This window comes from Protopterus annectens, chromosome 11.part0, assembly GCF_019279795.1.
Source record: "Protopterus annectens isolate FY-2018-M chromosome 11.part0, PAN1.0, whole genome shotgun sequence".
Lineage (NCBI taxonomy): Eukaryota > Metazoa > Chordata > Ceratodontiformes > Protopteridae > Protopterus > Protopterus annectens.
The window spans coordinates 1224022658-1224050177 of NC_056745.1; the positions used below are offsets into that span (position 1 = coordinate 1224022658).

The window sequence follows — 27520 nt, forward strand, 5'->3', positions numbered from 1 at the left end:
AGCACTCCCCTATCCATTTCTCTTTGCCTAGTCCCTTAATATTAATTCCTGGTAAAGAATGCAGCCTTTAACCTGCATTTCACACTTCTGCATGACTTCATCCCACTCTGTTACCTTTCTCCTCTCTAGTTATTTGCTCCCAATACCTTGGTTTCTTTACTATGTTTTTCCAGTAAATTCCACCTCCCTCTTGCCGATTTTCTGTTCCCCTTCTTGCAATCAAAATGTCATTACTCCATTCCCTAGAGACCAGTCCATATTTAAAAATGAAAATGAGATGCACAGTGGTACAGGCAGCTCTCATACTAAGTTACTTCACGTCAGAACTGTAGCAAAGCATTCTGGTACACTTAAATAGCACCACTGCAAGTTTAACACATCTTCCAAACTGGCAGTAATTCAGTCTAGTTACATTATTCAAACTTGCAAATGGGCAACTGACTACAGCCTTTCAGTGGAAGAACATTATGCATAAACATTAACCTATTTGTCAGGTAAAGTCATAGGAAACAAAAACATATCTAAACAGTAATATAAATTCTAATATATACATTTTACATTTGTGGGTCATATCATATAAAGTCTCATCACTTTTGGGGGTTACTTATTCAGTACAATACTGCAAGACTTATCCATTAATGCAACAGCTAATTATGATACTGAAATTTTCAAATCTACATGTAGATACTAAGATCATACAAAACAGGGCTACTCAACAGTCTTTAATGGCAGTTGTTCATTTCCAGCTATCAATCTTAAAACTATTATTAACTATTATGATCAAACAATACAGTATATGCATCATAAGCGACATTAGAGAACCAACCCTGCATAAACATTTTTATAGTAACACTCCAAATCATAAAACTTGCAGGCTTGCCCTGACTTCCAGCAGACATATCCATTCACTTTTAGGTATTAGAAACATTGAGAAAAATCTACTGTAGTCAATAAACAGACTGAAACTTTGCAAAGCCAGCAGCAAAAAGGGCTAGCAGTTTCATGGCAATCAAACACAGATGTTATTAACACCATAACTATTTTGCTTAGTTACATTAATCAAAACCTCATACATTATGAAATAGTCTTGAAGGCATATAAAATATATTTTTGTCAATGGAAGGCAGTTGATGGACAAATAATCAGTCTACCATATTTATAATTTCTTTGTTGTTCTTCCCATCCATCTTCTAACACTACATCAGGTGGGGGATCTACACCCCTTGCCAAACTACATTATTCAGTTTCTCCAATGCCCATTTCAGTTTGCTGAGTGACACTTGTAACCTTGCAAAAGAGTGCTAGCTGAAAAAATATACAGGACAGCCCTGAGCTATACATGCCTTACCTGGTACCACAACTGCCATAAAACCTATTTTTCTCATACAATGACACAAAATGAACCAAAATAATCTATGCCTTACCAAATTTCCCCTTCTGCCATGGACAATGTCAACATGCACTCATTTTCAATACCCAAAGTTCATTTTGCAAATACAGTCCACAGCACAATCTTGTACTTGATAAACCACAAACCATCTAAAGGATCTCCCCCTTCCAACATACCACTCACTCACAAATTCCTCCTCCTCAGTTTATTCTCCAAACTCATCATGTGATGCTTTGTCTAAATAAAAAGTTATCTGTGTTGTCCATTTTCATTATTCCTTAACTCTTCTTCGAGATCGCAGGATGTTAGAACTCTCAAGCTCCTCCCCTTACCCATAACACTCCACCAAACTAACATACCTCAGATCGAGTTGCTGCCCCTAGACATACCAGACCTGTGACAGATCATAAAAGAAAGGAAGCTGAAGCTCAAACAAGGAAAAGAGATTCCTATAATACTCTTCGATTTCTCCACAAGAAAATAAAGGAGGAGGTAGGAGGGTGGTAAGTTGAGGAAAAATGAAAATGAACAACAGAGATGGAGTATTATAGTGGGTACATAACTTTTTAATCTGATATAGTAATTTTAATTCTTTCCGCAACTGATGGTACAGAGTCCCCAGCTACCTAAATCCTGGGAGGATTCTGTGGGAGGATATTCCAAAGCACCACTGAGCCAAAGGCTGCCCTTCCATCAGATGAGAAACAAATAACAATGACAACATCAGATCTATATGCTTATGGTTTTCTCTCAAACTTTAACAGCAGACTGTTTCAATGGTAACAAAACTTCATGCTGCTCCCTCACCAAATCACAGTTATTCACCATCCATGACACCAAATGACCTACTTAACGTCTCAAATCATACATTATTCTTTTAAGAGCCATGCTAACATTTCTCAGTGACAATTTCTTTATCTCCATTGTCTGATCTACACCATTATCAGATAAAGAGTCGTCTACATATTCTTGCTATCTGTTTCTCCACCAAAGCAGTTAAGTGTTAAAGTTTCTCCTGCTCCATCACTATCATCTTGGAGACACCGTAAGACTGCATTATTATCAATTTCACATTAAGCAAACAACTTTAGCTTTGAAGCCTTGTAATACATAGCAAAAGGAGAAGGAATCCATCTACTAAGCACTATACATGTTGTCATGCCCTTGAAGGATAAAGTTAGTGGAGCCATTTTTTTTTTCACAAAGATGAGTCCTGTTATAGAATCTTCTTTGTATATGAACATCAAATGCATACAATAATAGATGTTCTGCAAAATTCTGGCAGTTAGAATATAATACCTGTAGCTGAAATAAGTGATTCAAAGAAACAAAGCATCTTACCTTTAGCACAAAAGAATAAAATCTTTAATGACACTGTCACTGCAGAAAACTTTGTTTGAGAAATTTGCACATAAATGCTTGTAACTTAGAATCATAAAGCTTGAACTAACAGAAAATAACAAACGGATTTCCAATAGAGGCACTATCTACAGAACTTGTTTGTTCAAGTGCGATAAGATAAAGTTTGCTTCTCTAACATAAAATTCAAATTCCAGGAAAGGCAGATGGCTCATTGTGGTATATTCATGCACAGCACCCTTTAAAGGAAATTCTTAGATAAATTCACTGCAGTTTCAGAAGCATACAAACCGTGCTGACAGTGATGAAATGCAAATCTTAATGTTAGAATAAGATTAGCTTCAAAGAAATACACAAAGTAGTCTAAGAGTACTGGAACTTGGTAGCTTAAGGGTCTACACACTGACAAGATGTCAGAAGCAGAAATTGATTCAATTTATGGAAGTATTATTTTTTTTTCTAGTGTTGGACCTCTTAGCCTCTGAGAATGTTTGACAGCTTTGAAGAAGATTTATTTATTTATTTTTTATTTATTTTACATTTGTTAACCGGGCTAGTCCAGCTGGATACATGTCCATTTTAAGTGGAGGCCCGAGGAGAAAAGCTCCGTTACACTACTAAAATAATACTTTCAAAAATACTTTACAAATACTTTTAAAAAAGAAATCAAGTCAGATACAACGATATGATAGAATAAACATTCAATTTCAGCCTGCTACATTGAGTATGGGATTTAAAATACTTTGTTAGCTTGGGCAGAAGATAAGGCAAACATTTACATACACAATTGTACTGCAAGAATAGTTGAAGCATAACTTATTGTTGTGAAGGGAAATGGCATTCAGCTTGGAGAGGAGATTTTTAAATTGCAAGCGGAGGAAGTAAGAAGAAGGATGGGTGGTGGAGAAAGCAGATAATATGGGAAAAAAGAAAAGAAAAGGTTAGTCAGGGTTATGGCAAGAGCATAGCCAGTGGTTGGAAAGGAAGAGTTTTAGGTTGGTTTTGAATAGTGGGAGAGATGTAAGGCAAGTAAGGTCATTTGGTAGATGGTTCCATATTTTACCCACTGAGTTGGAGAATAAGGAATTACCTGCTAAGTTATTAGATAAAGAAGTATGGATCAGAATTTTGTTGGATGAGCGTAAATTCCTCAGATTGTTATATGGCATAATGAGGGTGGAGAGCATTGGAGTATTGTCAGGGTGGTAAAGGGCTTTGTGGGCAATAGTGAGTTGGTTGAATGATATTAGCTGAGGTAGCTCTAGCCAGCCTAGTTTTTAGGTTATGACAGTGATGAGTCCTATATGGAGAGTTTGTGGCAAATCTGGCAATACTGTTATAGGCTGTAGATAGTTTGTTAAGATTGTACTTAGAGAGCTTAGTATAGATTGGGAGGCATATAATAGGGTAGAGATTAAGTGGGTTCTAGCTATAGTAGTTCTGGCTTCAGGAGTTAGGAAAGATTTGATTCTGTACAGAGAACCTAGTTTTCTATTGGTAGATTTAATTGTAGCGTTTATGTGGTTGTCAAATTTTAGTTGATTGTCGATTGTAATACCTAAGAGTTTGGTTGTATGGTCAGGAGAGATAAGGGTACCGTTATTGGATGTAAGTACAAAGCTAAAAGAGGGAGACATATGAGTAGGTGTAAAAAGTAGGAGTTTGGTTTTCTTAGGGTTGAGAAGGAGACAATGGTTAGAGAACCAGTGCTCAATGGTTGTGAAGGTTGTTTGTGTGAGTGAGTTAAGTTCAGATTGTGTTGGGGCAGAGCAAATGACGGTGGTGTCATCTGCATATTGAATGCAAGTTGACAGAGGAGTGGTTTGGTTTTCTTAGGGTTGAGAAGGAGACAATGGTTAGAGAACCAGTGCTCAATGGTTGTGAAGGTTGTTTGTGTGAGTGAGTTAAGTTCAGATTGTGTTGGGGCAGAGCAAATGACGGTGGTGTCATCTGCATATTGAATGCAAGTTGACAGAGGAGTGGCTAGATGAAGGTCATTAATAAATATGGAAACAGTAGAGGACCTAGGATAGATCCCTGGGAACCCCTATAGAGGTGGGGAGGAGGTCTGAGAGATGGTTATGCCAGAGAACAGCCTGTTTTCGGTTGTCCAGGTAGGATGTGAACCAGTCTATTGCAGGATTATCAAGAGAGAGAGCTTTTAAACGATGGAGGAGCAGATGATGATTGACCATGTCAAATGCTTTGGACAGGTCAACAAAGAATGCTGAAGAAAGAAGATTTTTATTACGGTTAGTGTTGATTGAGTCGATGAAGGATAGTAAGGCTGTGGTGGTACTATGGAAAGGCCGAAAACCATGTTGACAGTTAGCTAGGAGATTATGGTCTAATAAGTGATTTAGTACCTGCTTGTGGATACATTTCTCCATTATTTTTGCAAGAGGAGATAGCAATGCTATGGGGCGGAAGTTGGAATATTCCAAAGAGTCACCCCCTTTAAAGAGAGGGATAATATGTGAAATTTTCCAGACAGAGGGAACCACACCTTCTTGTAAGGTCCTATTAATAAGTACGGAGATGGGGTAGGCAATGGCTTTTGCACTTAGTTGAAGGTATTCAGCAGGTAGTTTGTCAGCTGAGGGGGTGGACGGTTTTAATTTCTGTAGCAAGGATGAGATATAAGAGGTAGGTATTGATTTGAGGTGGAAAGTGGGTGGGGTAGGGGTGGAGGATGGTAGTTTGGAGATATCAGGGCTTTGTTGGTTTGCTAGCTTAAGTATAGCCGAGGTAAAGAAAGTGTTAAAGGCATTGGCAGTTTGTAATGGGCAGTCAGGGGTAGAGCCTAGTGGATTTGGTGTAGTGACTTTGCCAGGGGAGGTTAGCATGTTAATAGCAGTCCAAAATTTTTGAGGTTGATGAAGGGATGATTGTTGTAGTTTAGTATAAAAATTCTTTTTGTCTTGTAGGATAGCTTTTTTTGTGGTGTTTCTTTGTTGTCTGTATGCTAGCTGGTCTGTTATATTTTTAGTGTTTTGCCATTTTGCCCAGATTTTATTTCTACTGTGGATAAGTTTCCTAGTATCGTTAGTGAGCCATTGGGCTGTTTTAGATTTAATCCTTCTAGTACGCATTGGGGCATGGTGTTCGAGTATGGTCAGAAAAGTGTTATTAAAGTGACTAACAGCTTCATCTATTGGGAGAGAACTAAGAGGTGTCCAATTTATTTTCCTAAGTTCATTTTGAAACAGATTGGCGTCAAAGAATTTTTTGCAACGAGATGTTCTGACTAAAGTAGGGATGGTAAAACTTGATTTATGCCTGATAATATATGTAAGTAAGTGGTCGCTAAGGTCATCAGGGAGAGTACCTGTTGTGTATTTTTGGTGTGGACTATTTGTTAATATCCAGTCAAGTATGCTTTCCTTGTTGTTAAGTTTGTTAATTCTTGTAGGTGAGTTAATGGTTTGAGAGAAGCCATGTAGGTTTATATGGGTGGAAGGATTGGTTTGATTGCATAAGTTCCAGTCAATGTTAACGTCTCCTAGGAGTATTGTTTCTTGGGGGAGATTAAGGAAAGCCAATTTAGTAGGTCTTCTAATATAGTAGGGTTTTTCCCTGGGGGAAGATATGTACAGACAATGTAAATTGTTTTATGATGGTTTAGCTGCAGTTTTGAAATAATTATATCAGTATTATTATCTGATGGTAGATTATATGTAGTTTTACTGAGTAGCAGTCCGCTTTTATAGAGAATTGCAGCCCCACCACCTTTTTTTTTAAGCGATCTTGCCTGAGGATGTTATAGCCTGGGGGGGTAATTTCATTATCTTTTATAGAGGGTTTGAGCCATGTTTCTGTTAGGCAGAGGATGTCAAATTGTTGAACATCTAGAAGAGCATGAATTAGTGGTATTTTATTACAGATGCTACGTATGTTTAGATGGGCAATTGAGAGTGATTTGGGGGCTTTAGTGGACTGTGTTGGCTTAGTTTGGAAAAGGTGGCATTTAGTGGATGGTGGGGATGAGTTTGGGCCGGGATTGGGGTGAATGTCGCCATCTAATAATGAGTGGATTAATATAGGGTTGAAATATTTAGGGGTTTTGTAATAGTAGTTGGAATATTGGAATAAGATAAGTTGCTGTGTAGAATTAGTAACCTATCTTACATACCATAAGGTTCCTGGACCTTCCTGGCTAAGCAACAAACTTTATCAAGAAAGAAAAAAATGTGTTGCCTTGGCCAAGCTAGACTTAATCACATCAGATTTGATTTCCCTGTTTATCCTTTAGAAGCACCTTTTGAATCAATGGAATTGTGTTTAGGTATACATCAGAGTTTGATTTCCATGAAAGGACAGAGCATTCAGTCTTCAAACTGTGTGTTTAAGCCGGAAGAAAAAGGTGGGAGATGACTGTTTGGATGACTGGCAGGCAAGCCCACCTTTAGCATGTTCCAGACTTTGACTATCCACTGAAAAACTGTACGATCTACCTGACACTCACATGCAAGAAATATCTGCCTGTTCAAAAATCTGCAAGAATTATTTTCTGAACTTCGAGATGAAATGTTTTAGAAGAAGACTGTCCTGAATTTCCAAGTCTCATATTACACTGGTATTGTTATGGACACAAAGCATTCACCCAGCACTATGTCTATATCTGACTGACTTGCTAGAGAAATCAGAAACTTCCTAATAGAGACTATTCAAGACTTAATCAAAGACTTCTACAGCAATCAACCACCCACACCTTTTGTCATGGCATCACAAGACTCTCATAGCCAAACTTCCCCATTATATACATTGGCAGCATACAAGCCAACCTTTCATTTCAGGTTAGTCACTAAGAATGAAATAAAAAAAGGCCCTACTCAATTTAAATGGAAAAGAAGTGCTAAACTCTCAAACTTCACCCTGATTTCTTCAGAATGTCAGCATCTTTCATGGCAAAACCTCAGACACACATCTTCAACGTACCCTTAACCTCCATTATATTTTCTCCACAATCTTCAAGCACACTTATATCTCTGCCCATCAATTCCATCCCTAAAAATGCCATGACTATAAAATCAACACCTAACTTGTGCCCTCTAACCAAAATCTATGAAAAATTAATATGCAAGCAACTTTGGTAACATACAAGCAAATGTGGCCTTTTCTGTGACAGACAGATTGGTTATAGAAACTCCTTCAGCAGCATGATAGCTTTGTACAGTTAGTGACACCATTTTTAATATGAACGATTCCCCAGTCACAGGTGGAGTTTTCATTGGGATGACTGGAGCATTCAAAATAGTTAATCATAAACTGCTACTCTATGAGCTTAAATTTAACTTTAGTCTAAATACTTTAAAATGTCTTTTCCATGTCCAAAGTGAAAATTATCTGCCCACTCAATGTACCATAAGCATAGGAGTCCCCCCAATGAATTGTACTAGAACCATCACTGTTGTCTCTCTTCATTGATGACATATCCAATGGCCTGTCTCATCTTAAATTAGTTCTATAAACTGATAACTTGTTGCTCAAATCAAGCAAGAGCATCATCTCACTACAACACAAATAACAAGCCAATTTTACAGAATTATGTCACTGGAATAATACAAACATGCCCCCAGTCAACCCTAAAAAAGCAAACATCATACTTTGTGGCACAACACAAAGACTCTCAAAGTTCTCACATCTCACAATTACTGATCCAGCTTGCAAACAGCCCATGACAAGTGACAGAACAAAAATACCATGGTATAACCTTGGACCGCAGTTTAACTATCAAAATGAACAGACAACATTATTAATAATATACCAACTTGAACTATGCTATACAATCTTGTATATTCTTTTCCCTCAGTCTGTAGATGCGGAAGCAGAAATGTATGTATACCTAAGACTGATATGGACTCCCTCTGATAACACAGAAAATGAAAATGACTATCAACAAGATCTGCATATTTGTTCAACTTGTTGAACCCAAGATCCAATGCTATCTCCTGCGGGAATGCTTTAACTGGTTATCAGTCAATGAAAAAGCTACATTCCAACTTAGACCACAGATTTATAAACTATTACAACTGGGCCACTGTCACCCCACTCAAAACAAAATTACAAATCAAACAACCAAGCTACATACTGAGGGACAGCCAGAAATAAACCCTAACCCTTATTAGACCATATCATAAAACCTGCAAGGGGGGAGACTATTCCCTATGCTAGGTACTGCTATTTGGAATCATCAGACAACCCAGTCTACTTTCTTGTATTATGAAGCCATGTGTTTTTGTTAACTGTTGTAGTATGAAGCCATGTGCTTTTGTTAACTGAATTATCAACATTATTTCCAACTGATAATTTCCCTATCCTATCTTAGTCTCAGTCACTTAACTCCTTCTACATCCTACTCGTCTACAGACTACTAATATATAGCCAAATAACTCCCTACTACTCTCCTCATCTCCTCCTCCTAATATCTTTGCTACTTAGCTGCATCCATTTTTCTGACCCTTCCTTTCACCTTCCAGCTGTCTCTACTGCCTCTTATCATTGGTCTAGCCTCCTGTATGTTTTATATCACCCCCTACTACTCTCTACTATCTTGCTCTAACCTGAGTCTCTTCTCTATCTTTTTACAGGTCCCTGACACCACAAGCAAACAGGATTTTATAACCCCAGCCAACTCCTGAAGACCATCCCTATTAAGAGTACTGCTCTATTGGTGAAATCCCTCTACAGCAACAGTGCAGTTGTAGCATAACATATGTTCAGTGATAATAATACATAATCCTGACTGTATTAACCTACTCTTGTGCCCCTTTGAGTACTGCTCCTGCTCAGCTACATCACATCACTGTGCACCCCCCACCCCACCACATAGATTATCTTAGGCCTTAGCCTATTCACCTACCTACCTACTCTCACACTGACCTTTCTCTCCGCTAGCTCTTTCCTTTTACCCTCCTATCTCCCACTGTATCATCCCCTTGTACCTCTACTTCCTTCTCTTGTCTCTCCTCTCACAGAATTCCTCACCCAAACAGACTCTAACTTCACAACCTCAGACCTAGTGCCCCCCTTGCCCTGCCAGAGTCCCCCCACCTACCTCCACAGTCTAGCTCCCAGATCAGCCTTTGCTCAAATACCTCCCCATAGATTTAGGCAAAGATAAATTTCTAAAGTAAGTAAACTGCTAAACAGTAAACTCAAAAGCATATCTCTGCTTTACTGTACTCTCTGAATTCTCACTGACTGTTTTTCACAACTGCTGCTCCTATAGGACGGTGCTGCCCCACTCCATTTGCTACGCTCACTCCGCTCCCCTACCCTACACCTGCATTCCCACCCACCCCTCATACAATTAAACTTATAGTTGCAAACCACTCCCTCCTTCAACTCTCACACCCAACCAATCAAATCACACCATTAATCCCCCAAACAAACATATTACACCACACCCTAATCACTGAAACCTTTATTTACTCCACTCCCATACAGCTCTATAACTTCTACTCTCATTCACCCCCCACTCCTACTGTAAAAGGAAAAAGAAACAGAATAAATATGCAGTACCCACAACTTAGCCACCTAAAAGTAGCATTTTACCCATTAACTATTTTTGTTCTTCTCCTGTTTTCCATCGTTACCTCCTGCCACACACAACTTTATCTCCCCAATCCAGCACAATGGCAAACAGAAACCATAGCCAACACCCTAAAACAAAACATTTCCCTATATCTCCATGTGACCTTGCCCCAACCCACCCTATTTCCTACTTATATAATAAGCCAACAAACAAAATTAACTCCTACTCATCCCAGAACCAAAATAAAATAATACAAAAACTATTTAAACTCTAACTATACCTAACCCAAAATCTCAGTTGCTGTGAAGACGTACACCCCAACCCAGGACCCATTCTATCACTCCACACAAACTTAAATCAACCAAACCCTCTTTATCAAAGGCCAACCTCCTCTCTCCTTCTCTTAAACATAAATGTAAGAAGTATACTTAACAAAATTCAGGACCTCCACGCCCTAGTAGCTTTATACAAACCAGATATAACCATACTAACTGAAACTTGGCTTAAACCAGAACATCACAATAATGAGATTACACCCCCTGGCTACAATATTATATGGAAAGACAGGACAGGGAAAAAAGGAGGAGGTGCAGCCATACTGTTTCAAAATCATCTCACATTGGAGAAGTTTGACTGTAGTCCCCAGGAGGTCAAAGATGTAGAACTAATTCTTGCTAAATTAAAACTAAACTCTAGCAAACATATAATTATAGCAGGTGACTACATCCCAAAAGGCAATAACATTGCTACTATGGAGAGCCTGCTATACTGGATGTCTACCTCCCTTCCACAAGAAACCATACTCTTAGGAGATTTTAATATTGACTAGTCCAACTGTACCAAATACAGCCCCTCTACCCACATTAACCTTCATGGTTTCACTCAAATCATAACCACCCCCACAAGGGTCGACAAGACATTCAAACGACAATCCATCTTAGATTGGATACTTCTGTCTGACCCCACCTTCGCACACCAATCAGGCTGTCTGCCATACAATCTGAGCAATCACCAATCAACCGACCTTATTAGGAATAAATCCCACCATAGTAACCAACCCACCCTTAGAAAAGTTCACAACAGAAAGAACTTCAAAGCCAAAGAACTAAACAATGAACTAAAATACTGTAACTGGTCACCCTTAAAACAACTACCCCTAGATGAAGCAGTAGATTACTTTATCTCAACTTTCCTCAAAATCCTAAACTGTCATGCACCATCAGAGTCAAAACAAACTATGCCCTTGGTTAACAAAAGACACTAAAACCTTCATGAAGGATAGAGACAGAGCCTGGTCTCAATATCATAAACTTAAAACCACTACCTCAAAACAAAACTACTTAACACTCCGCAACAAGGCCAAAAAGCTAATAAACCTCGATAAAACCAATTACTACAAAATCTTGCAAGAAAAACACGCTCACAACCCTCAAAAATTCTGGGCCTCAATAAATAGTTCAATAAATAGTTTACTGCACCCAGGTAAAGCCACCACTCCTACACCCATAGCACCAACCAACAGAGAGGACACCCCTACACAATTCAACAAATTCTTTACCAAAACAGTCCTAGCTCTATCTAACACCCTAAGTAGTACTACTGGCCCTATACCTTCTCCCACCCCTACTAACGCCAATACACAACAAAATCCCTCTAGTTTTTCCTTGTCTCCAGTGCCTACAAAAGTTATTACTAAACTCCTCAAAAAACCTAAACAACCACTCTGGCAGCTGACAAACTTCCCGCTGATTTCCTTCAACTTTCAGCAGAAACCACAGCCTATCCTGTGTCAATCCTCTTAAATAGATCAATATCTGAATGCAAAGTACCTGACTTGTGAAAAATATCACATATTATTCCACTCCACAAAGGCGGTAACTCATTTGAGCTCACCGACTACCACCTAATCGCAATTTTATCACCTTTATCAAAAATACTACTAGAGAGAGTAGTACATTCACAGCTAATGCAACACCTCCTGAAAAATAACCTTAAATCTAAATCTCAACATGGCTTTCAACTCTACCATAGTACTACAACAGCACTACTGTCACATACCAACATAATCAACAACCATAGAAACAATGGACTTTTCGTATCCTCTGTATTTTCAGAATTATCTAAAGCCTTTGACATGGTTAACCATAGCATGCTTCTCGAAAGTCTATCTATCCTTAACATAAACTCCTCCACTACATCATGGTTCAACAGCTATTTATCAGGCCGTCAGCAAGTAGTTCTTTGGCATGACCAACTGTCCTCCCTTCTACCTGTATCCATAGAAGTCCCTCAAGGTTCCATACTTGGTCCTTTACTGTTCTTCCTATTTGCAAGTCAGATAGCTGCATCCTCACCCTCTGCCTCTATAGTGCAATATGCAGATGACACCACCATTATATGCGCCACCCCCACCTTAAGCAAACTTCAAACAATAACACAACATAACTTTACTCTTGCTGAAGCATGGTTTTCTAACATTAAATTTATACTCAGTCCCAAAAAAACAAAACTAATTCTCTTCAGCCTTGGTAGATCTCCTCCTCTGAACAATGATTTCACCATAAACTCCAAGGACAATTCCACAATCACCCCAACAACACACAATAAACTACTAGGGTGTAGTAATCGATAACAATCTTAAATTCGACATACACATAGCCCAAACAATCAAAAAAGTAAACAAAAAGCTTGGTCTCCTGTACAGGAAGAAGCCATTCATGACCGATTATACCAAAGCCACTATTGCAAGAACTCACCTCTTATCCACCCTCTTTTATGCCTCCGTAATCTTGACTAATCTTTGCCATATCGAACTTGCTACAAGATTTCCAAGTTTGCTACAGATGTCTCTAATAGATCCCATCACTGTCTTTCCCTCAAACAGCTCAACTGGCTTGAGCTGCCCAACTACTGCTTATTAATCAACTCTCTATAGCACACAAACTGTATTACCTCCCTGACAAAACTCCAGCACTACAAGATCTAACACAGCCCTACACCACCACCACCCGAGCCTTAAGATCCACCAAACAAAATCTCATAAATGTCATCAAACATAGAAATGAAGCTGGTAAATCTCTCTTTGCCAGTACGATAGCCAAAATCTGGAACTCACTCCCAAATCACATAACTTCTACAAGCTCTGCTTCACAATTTAAAAAACTTCTCAAAACCCACTATTCCGACAGCTGGCTTTGCCCATGTGACTCCCCAGGCTAATCCATTACATTGCAGTGTTGCAAGGATTTCTGCTAAAGATCACCTGTTAGTCCCTCTAACCTCTTGAATACTTATTCTTACCTATCATATAACCTGTCCTATTGAACTCACAAAAAAAAAAAATATATATATATTTTTGCTGAAATAGATTATTATGTGTATGCAGAAATGTAAAATATATTCTTATATGTCTATTTGTATGTCGTAATGGTATGCTTATGTATTTGATGATATGTATTTGTACACACATTCAGTGCTTATGTACTATTGTGTTAAAGTGGAGCTTTTCTCCCTGGGCCTTCCTTGAAAATGGACCTGTGTCCAGTTGGACTTTCCCGGTTATCAAATGTAAAATAAAATAAAAATAAAAAAATAAAATCTGCCAGTAGGAGTAAGAGAGGATACACTGGACTTGTTAAAAAGCAAGTTAAAAGAACATATTCCAAATGCTCCTGTTTTTGATATGAAAACTAGCACTTATATAAGTGAACCTTACTTATCCAACAACCTATTATAGACTTTCAATCTACAGTCATATATATCTCAACTGTACACATTGTAACAAACCATATATGTTTTGGGATTATGCATACATACATACATTATATATATATATATATATATATATATATATATATATATATATATATATATATATATATGGGTCTACTTCACTCTATCGAATTTTCACATAATAGAAAATAAAAAGATCAAGACGAGAAAAGCGAAATTGCACAACACCAAACCTTTACATTGCCGAAATTCAGATAAATGAAACACCAGCTGCACGTCACACACCACTCGCAGCTTCTGAATGGAGATCGCAGTACAGTGAGGATCGGGGAATTTACCTTTTTCCTCACTGTACTGTAATCTCTGAGTTGGTATTTATAATTAGCGGGGGGTGTGGGGGGCACAGGGGGGCTTGCCCCTCTGCAAAAATATAACAAAAGGTAGACTTTTATGTTGACTTGGGGCAGCTGGTGTTTTTCTGTTCTGAATTTCGACAATGTAAAGATTTGATGCTCTGCAATTTCTCTCTTCTGGTCTTGTTCTTTTGATTTTCGATTACAATACTGTCACTGTCTTTCCTATTGTCTGTATTGTAAAGAATCCAATCAGCACATTATCAAATTCATAACAATCACATTTTCTTAATTTTATTGACATGCTCTTGTTTATTTACATGTTTGTCACTGCTGTGCACTACCATGCCGGGATCATGGCTGGAAAGGATCTGCTGAACAGTCTATCTACCTTGTTATTAGCAGGAATGAACGGATGGATAAATAAATGGATAAATAAATAAAGAGTTAAAGGCATTTCCCTTTGACATGACATGGGTATGTTGCACCACAAAAACCTCCTTTTTTGTAAAACAGCTGTCATTTCTGCACAGTCTGTGAATTCTGTATATTCTGCAAAAGATCTATTGTGGTTTTCTCAAGTGAAGCGTTGCCAAAACAAAAGGTTTCATGATGATCTGTATCCCAGAGCTGAGAAGTACTGTCTCTGTTTAATAATTGACCATGCAGAAATATTAATTGCTGCTTGTTTTGAATTAAAATGACTTTCATCTAAACTGTATCTATCATTTGTCCCAAGAAAGCCACTATCTTAAACGAGCAAAGGAAAGATTTCTTGCAATTTAACTTAATGCCCAGTAAACAGATGAGAGACTTAATTTCCCTAATATGTTGAAATAGTAGGTCTTGGATCATAGTCACTGCCAGTCAATTAAGCATACATCTTTCCAAAAATGTGCAAATACTGGTGCAAAACATTTGATAAACACTCCCACTGTGGACATCCCAAATGGGATAGTGGCAAATTCAACATGAGAAAGAATAACTTGGAATCTCAAATTGTTTATATCAGCAGATGTTACTAGAACATGGCCAGAAGCATCATGTATGTCCAGGGTTGCCATTAAGGTTATCATTCTGAACTTTTTTGTGAGGACACAACTTAATATGTGTAATAGTGGTCTCCATATGCTGCCCTTCTTTGGGGCCAGAAAAAGTCAGGAATAGAAACCTGACCACTCCTGATGGCCTGGTGTGAAGGAAGCCTGACCATTCTTGAAGGTCTGGTGCCCACTGTACTTCCAACATCTGGACTGACTGCTGTATCAAACCTACACCATTCTACACATATGAGGGACTGGGGTACTGTTGATGAATGGAGTAACAGAAGGAATTTTGTGGCATAAGCCATTAAAATGGTCAGTAAGGATCCAGCATTATCCATGCAGAGCCTTCCATATAGTTGCCGACTTCCCCTTGGGAAACAAAGGAACGAGGAAGGGCTAGACTGAGCCGCTTGCCTGTAGCAGATTCTTTGCTGATACTTCTTCTTTCCTCTAGAAGTGGAGATAGAGAAGATGATTCCCTCTGAAAGATTTTGGGAAAAGGCACCTGGTTTCCTACAAAAAGGTCTTTTTTGTTTACTTAGAGGAAAATTCCCAGAAACCCGGGGAGAGGGAAATGGATCAACTGCCTATACAGAGACAATGTCTTGCCCTTTCTCTCCAGGTCACCCAAAATGCCATCTGCCAGTTTCCCGAACAGCATTTGTGAACATGGGGCATCCAAATGCTAACATCCTTAAGTATGCTTTGGTTCTTAGCCAAGCATGCTTCCTTAACACTAATTCAGACATGAATGCTCTAGAACATGCAGCCACTAAATCAGAGGCACAGTTAAGAATTTGTTCCAGTTTTTTTTTTGGAAATGCAATTTCATTTTTCTTGTTTATCTCTGCTGCCTTCTAGTCCTCGAGTGATGTTTATATGCATTCCTGCATTGGATTCAGTATGGAGCTTTGATATCTAACCACGTGGGCCAAGTAAATGCACTGCCCTTATAGACAGATAACTTTTTGTCATATCTGTTTCTTAACCGAGTTTATCTATCAAATAACAGCAAATCCAATGGAATGGTCTTTCTCACATGAGAGAAAAGTCCACCTAAGCAGGATTTGATCTTTTTTGGTTCCAGAACCTGATAAATTTATTCAGGTCCAGGAAGTCCAACCTAGGGTCTAGACTGCACTTTAGTACGGACTCAGCCATGATTCCATGTTCATATAATATTGAAGGAGGGTTAATCATGTGACACCGACAAAGACCTCTGGCATGTGATAATCAATTATGTCACTGGCTTGACTGCAGACTGTTTATTAACAATATTTTAGTTATTCATGAAACTGCTTTATCTCAGCAGTAACAAATGTCTATTACATAGCTTGATCAAAGTTGGTCAACTACAAAACCTGATATTCAGGAATATTTGTTGGCATCTGCAAAAATCCAAGAGGTAAATAAGACATCACTCTCTACAGTGTTGTCCAAAGAGGGGAAGGATATTAGTTAAGTTCCTGAATGACTCCCTTCCAGACCCAGATTCTGATCATAAACATGCCCCCCCCAGAAGACACTACTTCTGGAGTGACTTCTGGAGTATATAAGATATACTTTTTCCTTGCCTTTTAGGATCCTTCCTCTCTAACAAGAGGATATTTGAAGATGATGCATGTCTTACAAAGTAGTCCGTATCTCCTCTCTGTGACAGTGGGAGGTTGGCATAATGGTTAAGGTGTTTGTCTTACAAACACAAGGTACAGGGTTTGATTCTCACATTGGGTAATTAGCTAGGCTTGAAATGTCTCACAAGGGCAGTTAACCTTGTACTAATTTATTAACCTATAAAGACATAAAGTAGGCCAGTTATCAACAAGCAGAAACTAAGCTACAAACTGATGTCAGGCTCGATAGTGACCCTCCAGGCACAGTAAATCTGTATAATAATCAAAAGCGTGACTCCTATTTCTCAGATGCCAACTACTATCGGTTTCCTTTTCTCTTACCTGAGAGAGACAGTTTCCTTTGATTCCCTGTTATTAGATGGATAAATGTTTTTTTTTCCACAAAAGCCTCATAAAATTGAAGTTTGACTATTTGTTATACTCCAGATGAACTTTTGTTGAGCTGCAACTTGACAAAACATAAGTGAAGCTATGATACGCGTCTTGTTTTACAGAGATTTGTCTCACTATAGAACTCTAATATCCTATTTCGTTCTAACCTTATTCATCTTCACTGATTACAAATGAAAATTAATACGATCTTTTCCTTTCTTGGTCAAGTAAGTGTACAGTCCTTTGTGCTAAGGAAAAAAGCAGTGTTTACAATAAAATGTGTCTGCATTAGTATTTGTACTATCTAACCTCGAATGTGAAGAATACTGCTGTTAATGTGAATACGGAGTTCTAATTTACATGACTGAAATCTCAAAAATACTGAATTCCATTTGACTGAGACCACAATACCTAAATTTCAAAATACTGAAAACTCATTTGACTGAGTTTCATTATACTGAAAGCTTACGGTGAATGTCAAAATACAAAATTTTAAGCCATAGAAGTGATGTGTTTCCCTTTGCTTGTGATAAAAAAAAAATTACTGTAACTTAAAGTGCCAACTGTGAGAATATCAATAGTAGTTTAGAAAGTAGTGTTGTAGTATTTCTAAATGTCTCTCTAATTTTTTTTTGAAGGGAAGTAACTAATATGGCAGACATTTCATGCACTCTCAGCAGTAGTGGCAGCATGCACAGTACTGTAAGTTAGGTAAGTAAAAGATATAGGTTCATAGATTAGTACTAAGATACCTGCCCTTGCGAGCCATTTTAAGCCTAGCCAATTATCCCTTGTGAGACTCAAACCCTGTATCTTGTGTTTGTAAGGCAAACACCTTAACCATTAGGCCACCCTCAAGTCAGTAGTTTTTAAGTTTTGGGAAGAGTTAGTCGTCAGTGTTGTAAGTGTGCATGTCTATGGCTTAAAACTCGGTATTTTGACATTCAGCATTGTAAGCTTTCAGTATAATGACAGTCAGTCAGATGCGTTTTCAGTATTTTGAAAATTAGGTATTGCGGTCTCAGTCAAATGAAATTCAGTATTGTGAGACTTCAGTCATGTGTGAAGTAGACCCGAATAAGGTGATTGTTGTTATAAGTCAGAACAAGTAAAGGAGTTCGTAGAACCCACTGATAATATGAGAATGCTGCTAAATCTCTGATAATTTGGTAGAATGGTGATAAAATATCTGGTGGTGCCAACCAAATAATGTGTTATCTAAGTCTTAAGATGGTTTGTTTATTAATTAACAGGTGGAATGTTCCAGGAACCCTTTTCAGTCACAACCCAGGCCAGTAGTGCAAAGATAGTACTTATAGTTATATATGGCGCAGACAAAGCATTTTGGAAGCCACATCAAATTAACAGTGCATAAAAGTATAGTGTATCCAAATAAATACAAAAATATATATAAAACTTTTATATCAGTCTTCAGCATTCATTATAAGGACCTCAAATATGGGAACAATTGGCCATAGTTAAGTTCTTAGGAAAATCTTAGCTTGAGAACCAGTACCACATATATTGCATTTATCCCTCTGGCCTGTGTTTTGGCTAAAAAATGTCTACAAAAGATCACTTGACTTATCCAGAAAGTAAGCAAATTGTGAACACCTGCACTCACAGAGTTTCTAGTCCTTTGGACATATACATGCTTTAGCAAAGATGTGGCCCTTGTAAGTTGCACTGCTCATAAGAGTATAAGAATATGGTCCAATATATGTTTTTTCTTTGCTCTTTTCATCCTTGATGCTTGCAGATCATCCATCCCAGTATTGGCTAATTGGCCCATTTATTTCCATATCTCTGGGGTAAAAGTCAGCCGAGAGAAAGAATGTAATTTTGGCAGCCATTAGGGTGTTTCAACATTTTTTTTTTTGTTTTTTTGCCCTACAACTCTGTGTAAATATGTTTAAGGCTACCTACAGATGGCTGTGCAGTGGGTTGATTACACTGAATGGCTCTTGCCACTTCCATGATTGCATTTCCAGCAAGCAACCCCACCCTCTATATTGAGGCACCACAGGTAGTCCTTCTTGTTCTCCATCAGGAAGCATCATGTCTGTGCATGCGCCCTCTGCTCATTCACACCCCCTCCCTCCCTGACAAAGGATAAATGGGCTTCACTCATTGACTCCTTACTCATACTCGTCCAGTTCATTCAGCACCAGACCAGTAACTGAACTCTGGTCACCAGAGTCATAGTCAGGACTCCTTCCCTTTATGCCACAGAGCTGCATATATCTATATCTGTTTCATCAGCCAGTTCTTCCAGTAGTAAGAAGCAAGCATCCTCCTCAACACATGCTAGACATTACCTTGAGTATAGAAATGAGCCTTGTACTTCCCATGACGAACTGCAAACACTCCCAGGATCTTAGATGGTGATGATGGATAGAAAAACATTGTATTCCTTTTACTCTTACCCTGAAAAAACAAGAAAAACATCTTGTTAATAAAAAACATTGTATACTTTTCTGGTTGTAGCATCATAAGTGCAAGGCATGTCTGAAAAATTATTCTATATTTTTACAAAAATGAATCTAGTCAATCACTAATGGTCTTTTCTTTGTAGTGACCTTCAGAGAGGCAGTCAGTACACTACCCAAACATGTTCTCTGTCCAGCCTAAAGAGTCCCTGTCTGAAGTAAGTTGTTGTTTGTCTTTCGGATTTTCCCGGTTAGGGGTCGCTACAGCGGAACTCCGGTCTGCTAATGATTGGCAGTAGATTTTCACAAATGCCGAGGTGCCAGCTCGACGTCCAACCTTCAACGAAGGCACGCCCACTTATGCATGTCTTTTGAATGCCACCCAACCACGGGGAGGACATGCAGACTCCACATAGAAGGCACTCCCCGCACTCCAGCCGAGAATCAAACAGGAGAACCTCTTGCTGTGAGGCAACAACGCTACCGCTGCACCATCATGGCTTACATGTCTGAAGTAAGCATTTGTGCAATTAACCAGATATGTCTTCCCTTCCTTTTACAGTCCAATTTGGAAAAGGGGGACTCAAGGCATAATGGCCAGTCCTGTATTTCAAAAAGTCTCCGTGAACCATCTTTTCCCATAAGCATGCCTCTAAAAATGCATTTCTGCTCTCTTGTTTTGTTAGCAGAGTACATAACAAGGGAATTAAGTTTATTTATCAGTAATCCCAGATGATCCCATGGATGCCATGCACACCCAAAGGAAAAAGACAGTACGTCACTCCTTCACCTAGAAATGGGGTGCTGTACCGACAAATGTGGATCCGCTTTATAAAGCAACAATAACCAGTCTTTGAATAAAAGTAAGCTCTGGTTGCTGTGCATTATTCACACTTTGCAAGAAGGGTAGTATTTTTAATGTTTCATCCTAATGAAAGAATGAGAACTGCACAAAAAACAGCACACTCCAATGGCATTTAGCCGGCTGGCTGCAACCACCCTTAGGAGGCTCTGCGGTATACTAAAACAGCACACTCTTAAATGATAACATGCATTGCTGATATATTATGACTGCCAGAAAATTCCAATAAAACATATTTTCTAGAACTCATTTGTCATTGTAATTTGTAGTAACAAGGCCAGATACAGCCAGCTGCTTTGAACTGTATCATCAAGAGATGGCCAATATGGTGGCAGGGGAAGATCATGAGAAGATGGTAGCACTGACTGCTCCCATTAGTACTTCTGTGACTATTATGTTTGGTACCATGAAATGTTTTAGAAGCAAGTAGTCAGCAGTAAAAGCCTTTGAATCTTCAGCTATTCTTCTGTCACAGTCTAAAGAGTAACCACTGGAATTACAGAGACTTGCAATGGAGAGTCTGGGAATGTAAATGCTCAACAACTAAAAAACTTGACTTATAAACATGGTGAGATCATACACTAACTTAAGCAACTCAAAAACAAGCCAAGGGGCTGTGAGGGGTTGTTCTCCTGTTAAAAAAAAAAAGTTTAAAAGGAAAAGCAATATTAAATATTTGTCCTTCGCCTATATTTTTGGTCAATTTTTTTGGGGGTGGGGGGCATTTTGGGACTCAGTATTTTAAGTCCTGACATTTCAACAGCAGAGCCATCAGAAGCCCAAGGAAGCTGGCACAATACTTTCATTGTTTGTTAACCAGTAAGAGGAATGGATCTCATCAAACCATTTTTAGAATATGACTTAGGCCATAACAGCAAAGCAGATAAAATGTATAAGGGCAAGTTAGAGTATCCAATCAGCATGTTTATGAGAGGTGGGAATAGAAATAAAGTTCCCATGCAAAACACATGAAGACATGAGGGAACATGCAAAATCCACACCAACAGGGCAGACACTGACTTGTTCAATGAGCAATTTACATAGGTCTAGATGCTAAGAAAAGACTTAACCTTGCTAAAAGAAGGAGTTCTGAAAGGGTTAACCTCAGTAGTGGTTTGCCCACAGACATTGGGCTAAATACAGCATAGTATATTGTTTCAGAAAAAAAGAAGTTGTAAAAAAGTTTTGAGAAGCAAAACAAGCACATAAAGTCTGGGAGATCCCTGAAGTGCTGAGTGCTACTTGACTATGTGGTATTTAAAAATAAACGAGCTATCCATTCATATAATTTATTTATTTATTTTATTTTATTTTACATTTGTTGACCGGGCTAGTCTAGCTGGATACATGTCCATTTTCAGTAGAGGCCCGGGGAGATAAGCTCCAGAGTTTAAGATGAATTTACATTAAAGAAATAACATGAAAGTAAAGAGTAAAAAAAGAGTAGAAACAGAAAAATAAAAAGCATTACAACTGCAGACATAGTTATAAAGTGTGAAAATGCATTAGTTGTAACATTACTGTTAACAATAATTGTGACAAGGATAATGTTACAAGTGACATTTTGAAGAAATACTAGCAAAATGTACAATTGTGTTTTTTTTTTTTTTTGAAATAGTAGGAGGAGAAATATGACAGTGGATGCAAATAAGAGGTAGGTTATAGGTTATAAGATATAGGTTTTAGTCAGATGTCAAGAGCTAGAGTTAGTCAGGATTAGTACAGGGGCACAGCCATTGTGATTTGAGGTGGAGTTTAAGTCTCTTTTTGAAGAGAGATTTTGAGGGAATAGTCGAAAGTTCAGAGGGAAGCAGGTTCCAGTGTTTTCCAACAGTGTTGGAAAAGAGGCAATCACCAGCTTTGTTGTTTGCTTTGTCAATATTTACAAGAGGTTTGTGTGCGGATCTTAGAGATTTTAGGTTATGGTAGGGGTAGATAAGGGTAGATAGTATAGGTGTTTTGTCAGGTTGATACAGTATTTGATGGGCTATGGTTAATTGATTAATTTTAAGTTGCTGCTGAAATTCAAGCCAGCCTAGTTGCTTTAGATTAGTACAATGGTGGGTTCTGAAAGGGTTGCCTGTAGCAAATCTGGCTATGTTGTGGTAAGAGTTTTCTAATTTAAGAAGATTCTTTTTTGACAAGTTAGTAAATATGGGTGAGGCATAGAGGAGGGGAGAGATAAGGTGGGAGTGGGCAATAGTGATTCTAGATTCTGGAGTGAGGAAAGGTTTGATCCGGTAAAGAGAGTCTATTTTTTTGTTAATATTTTTCAAAGTGTTGCTTATATGGGTATCAAAGTTAAGGTTGTTGTCTATGGTAATTCCTAATAGTTTAGTAGTGGGATCTTGTGATATAGGTGTGCCATTTTTAGATGTTATTGTAAAGTCTATAGGTGGAGATTTACTGGAGGGTGTAAAGAGAAGGACTTTAGTTTTTTGGGGTTAAGTAGGAGACATCGTTGAGAAAACCATTGTTCAATGGAGTTAAATATGTGTTGTGTAAGGGAGTGAAGATCAGGTACTGCTGTGGCTGAGTAAATGAGTGTGGAGTCATATGCGTATTGAATGCATGTAGCTTGGGGAACTACTTGGTGGAGGTCATTGATAAACAAAGAAAACAGGATAGGGACCTAGTATGGACCCTTGGGGGACACCAATGTTAACAGATAGCTGGGAAGATAGGGTGGAGTTCAACAGTACTGCTTGGTGTCTGTCATTTAAGTAGGATTTGAACCAGTTAATGGGTTGGGTTTCTAGTGACAAAGATTGGAGAATGTATATGAGTATTTGGTGGTTGACCATGTCAAAAGCCTTGGACAGGTCTAAGAAGAGTGCTGAGGAAAGCGTGTTATGGTTGCGATTTTTGTTGACTGTGTCTGTAAAGGAGAGGAGGGCAGTGGTGGTACTGTGGGAAGGTTTAAAGCCATGTTGAGTATTAGAAAGTAAGTTATTTTGGAGAAGATGGTCCAGCAGTTGTTTGTGTATACATCTTTCCATAATTTTTGATAAGGGAGAGAGCAGGGCTATATGGCTATAATAGACTCCATGTTGCTGTTGCAGTCTGAAATGCTAAAGTCAAAAATTGCATTTTTGTAAAACGCAACTGGAAAAGTTTGGAGGAAGGGGATAGGAAAGATGAGAAGCCACTGCCCAGCTCTCCTTCCATGGATGGTGGGTATGACTGTGGGACGCCTTCCTAGTAGGATCACAGGCTAACTTAACCAACTCAAAAGCAAGGCTGGATGAATCCAATGAGTGCAAGTACGCTGATCTCACATACTCATAGAAAGCGGGAGGGGGGGTATGCAGTTAACAAAATCCCAATCATTAATTCTGGATGACATCTTGCAACTTCCTCTGTCATCCATTTCTAGCCTCTCTGGATGGAAAGAGACTACAAAAAAGTAAATCTCCCCTGGAAAGAGGAGAGGAGAAGAGACCTCCTCATAAATCAAAGATGAATATTGAAAAGCAGAGCTAGTTAAGCAGGTGGAGTACATATAGATTAGAAGCTGCCATAAGGCTTGAATGGTTGTAAACTGAATCACATCTTTTAAACAAGGAAGACTGAATTAAGCAGGTATGTGGTGTGTTATTTAACTCTAAATACCACATAGATATGTGTACCACATATTGCCATTCAGGAACTGCCCAAAATAACCAGGGAGTAAAGAGCTTGGGACAATTAAGCATTTCACAGTTTTACTTGTGTCAGTGGGGTGGAATAATGTCCTGTTACTCAGTATGACTAGAAGAAAGCGAGGGACACTGGAGGTCACTACTATGTGAAGGCTACTAGGGGTACCAGCTGCTACACCAGCCAGGAAAGCTATAGAGAGGGTGCAACTTACATGAATGAATTTAATAGGTTCTATGACTCAAAGTACATGGTAATGTAGGATGATAGTTATTATTCTGAAAAGTACTTATAATACTAATATGGAAACTGCAAAATTTACATCCATTATTAAAGACATATCCCATACAAGTTTGTCTTTTAACACAACCACAAGAACTACAATAATTTAGTTGATAGTGAGGTCAGTAACAAAGGCAGTCTACTCATTTCTGGGCCAGACCCATGACTTCTCTCATTTGAAGGCATTGATTTTCATCCCAGTACCTTCACACTCAGAAGTGAACTTCATCAGTGTATACTGGAGATTACAGTCAATTGAAGCTAACAGGACATCAGCATCTGCAAACAAAGGTGCACTCCTGACATCCTCACACTGGGTACTCTTCTGGCTTTGAATCTGCACTGATAACATATCCATGAAAGTTACGGACAGAAAGGGAGAAAAGACACCCTCCTTGTCTATGTCCAATGCCCACCTTCAGCATAACCATAATGCACAGAATGCAGATACAACTCTCCCTACTCAAAGGAAGTGAACACCATGCAACAGCAGATCCCTGGAGTAACCAGTCAAATGTTTTCTTCAGATCCATAAAACACATATATCAAACACTGGCAAGCTCCCATGACTCTTCAAATATCTGTGCAAGGACAAAGAGATTATCCACTGTCCCTTGACTAGAACAAAAGCTACATTGCTCCTCCTGAAACACTGTCTTGATTATTGGATGAAGTTACCTTACTCCATTTAGGCCTAGGACCATAATCCTTCAACAACGGGAGATACACCCTTTTAAGCTCCTTTCTGAAAACTGGTGCCACCACCTTAAGTTTGCCAGTTCAGAGACACTTCAGCGACATCCACACAGTGCAAAAAAGGCATGTAATCCATGACACCCCAACAACGTCCACTGTATTCAGCATTTATGATTTCAGTCATCTCTGCAGAATTGAAGCATTAATAACATGTATTCACCACAGTATCCACAAATACAAAAATGGATCTCCCTCACTTCCTCCTGAAAAGGCACATTAGTTTCAAAATTCAGAAATTTCTCAAGGTGTTCCTTCTGCTTCCCGACAATACCTCAGCCAACGTTAGTTTTTCTCCACCCCTGCTTACAAAACCTTGGGCAATATTCTGTCACCTCTTCCCGAATTGCTGTTGGGTTTGCCAGAACTTTGAGGCCACCCAAGATTCATTCTTTGTGGCTAAACCAAACTATTTCCATGCCAAAGTTTTTGTCTTGGTGACTGCCAAAGCTGATGCCCTGTGGGCTTGTCAGTATGTATTGTCAAATCCAGAGACCCAACATCCAGTAGCACTGAATCAACAGGCATCTTTAACTTAACATCTCCTTGTTACTACTTCAGGTACTGTAATCTTGAGCAGGGCCCAGATTCCATCTCCCCAACCTCCCCAGTTGGATGGGGGGAAGATCTCCAAGAGATGGCAGTCAAATTCATTCTGCATAGAAACCTTGGCTAGCCATTTCCTCTACATCCCAGATTTCCTAGGTCTGTCCAGGTGTTGCCTTGACTGTCTGATCCAACTCATCACTACATGATGATCAGTTTGATATTTCAGTGTGTACTGGACTGGTTTACTGTGAACTATGAAAGGGTAAGACGAAACTCAATCTGATGATCAGTTTATTTCCCATCATCCACTAAGGTCACTAGATTTAATTAGGGATGAAAAGGACAAAATAAAGCACATGGCTATGCGAAAGCACTGGTTTGTTGATTACTTGAAACGATTGTAGCTGCTCAGATGTGGTCAGTGTTTTACCAATGGCTTACAGTGACTTTTGTCGAATGCACAACATCTGCCCTGACTTTTTAGAGTAGTAAATGGCTGGGCTGATGTTGCCTCACCTCAGTCATCTCCACATAAGTGGTATATAGGCAGCATTTGCCAAGATGGAAACAGCCATGCATATGTTTGAGACTGCTGGGCCATATTATACTTCTATAAGGGTCTGCTGAGGTTGCAGCCTGTGACACAGAGAATATAACCCCCCTTAAGAAACCAGAGCAAAGAGAGATGAAAAGGACAGTATACAGTCAATGACAAAAAGGTACTCAACCCAGCCTGGAACTGTCAGATTGCATATACAATTATGGTACTGTTGCCAACACAACTGTACTATGTTCTTTGAGGGTCACTTTTGAAGCTGTAACTTATAGGGTATATTCCCAGAGCTTATTACATCCAGTTGGGTACATGGCCAACTGTCCCAATTAAGACAGGGATATGCCATTTAGGACTGCAAAGAAAAATCCAGCTCTGGCCCTAGAGAACAAATCAAGCCTGTAGTACCCAGCCCACTATGTACCTACTTATAAAATGACTTTGGTACCAAATCCTCTCAGGAAAACTGTAGTAGTGCCAGTATCCCTTGTGGAAGGGGATCTGAACCTGTCTTGCCATGTGTTCTGCAGCAAACGTCAATGCAGTGTGCAAAGCAGTTTTTACTGGTAATGCCTACTTAGTATCTGCATGTGAGAAAAACAACTAATTGGATTTTCCAAAGAGTTTTGTTCTGTTTAGTTAGTACTTCAGTTATCTATGCACATCCAGATGTGCATAATTTTCCCCTAGTTCATGAATTATGGAAAACACTGACAGTTGGATAGCATGGTTTAGAGCTACCTCAGTAATAAATTTTGGCATAAAGGAGAGGCTAATGTGCAGGGTTAGTCTCCCTCTATGGAACTGCAGGAAAGGATCTTTGCGCACAAAAGACTTGTACTTCACAGACTCATCTTGCAGAGTGGACAGCTATCAGGATCATTGCTTCCAGGTGAGAAACTTCAAAGGTCCATAGGCTGCTGGTTAAAAGCATGGTAAGTCAAATTATCTCTCAAAAAAAAAACTGAGGTCCCAGTTAGGGGCTACTGTCTTCTTGTGAGGGGGGGGGGGGCTTAGGTGATCACGCCCT

At 38.9% G+C, this 27520-nt stretch overlaps 1 protein-coding gene across 1 annotated transcript in view; it reads right to left on the reverse strand.

Annotated features, from left to right (window-relative positions):
• LOC122815807 (arylsulfatase A-like) overlaps positions 1 to 27520 on the reverse strand; it is a 294200-nt gene that overhangs the window by 35579 nt on the left and 231101 nt on the right. Inside the window, exon 7 of the mRNA XM_044088606.1 lies at positions 19742 to 19850. Coding sequence (XP_043944541.1) covers positions 19742 to 19850 — 109 coding nt within the window. The remainder of the gene's footprint in view (positions 1 to 19741; positions 19851 to 27520) is intronic.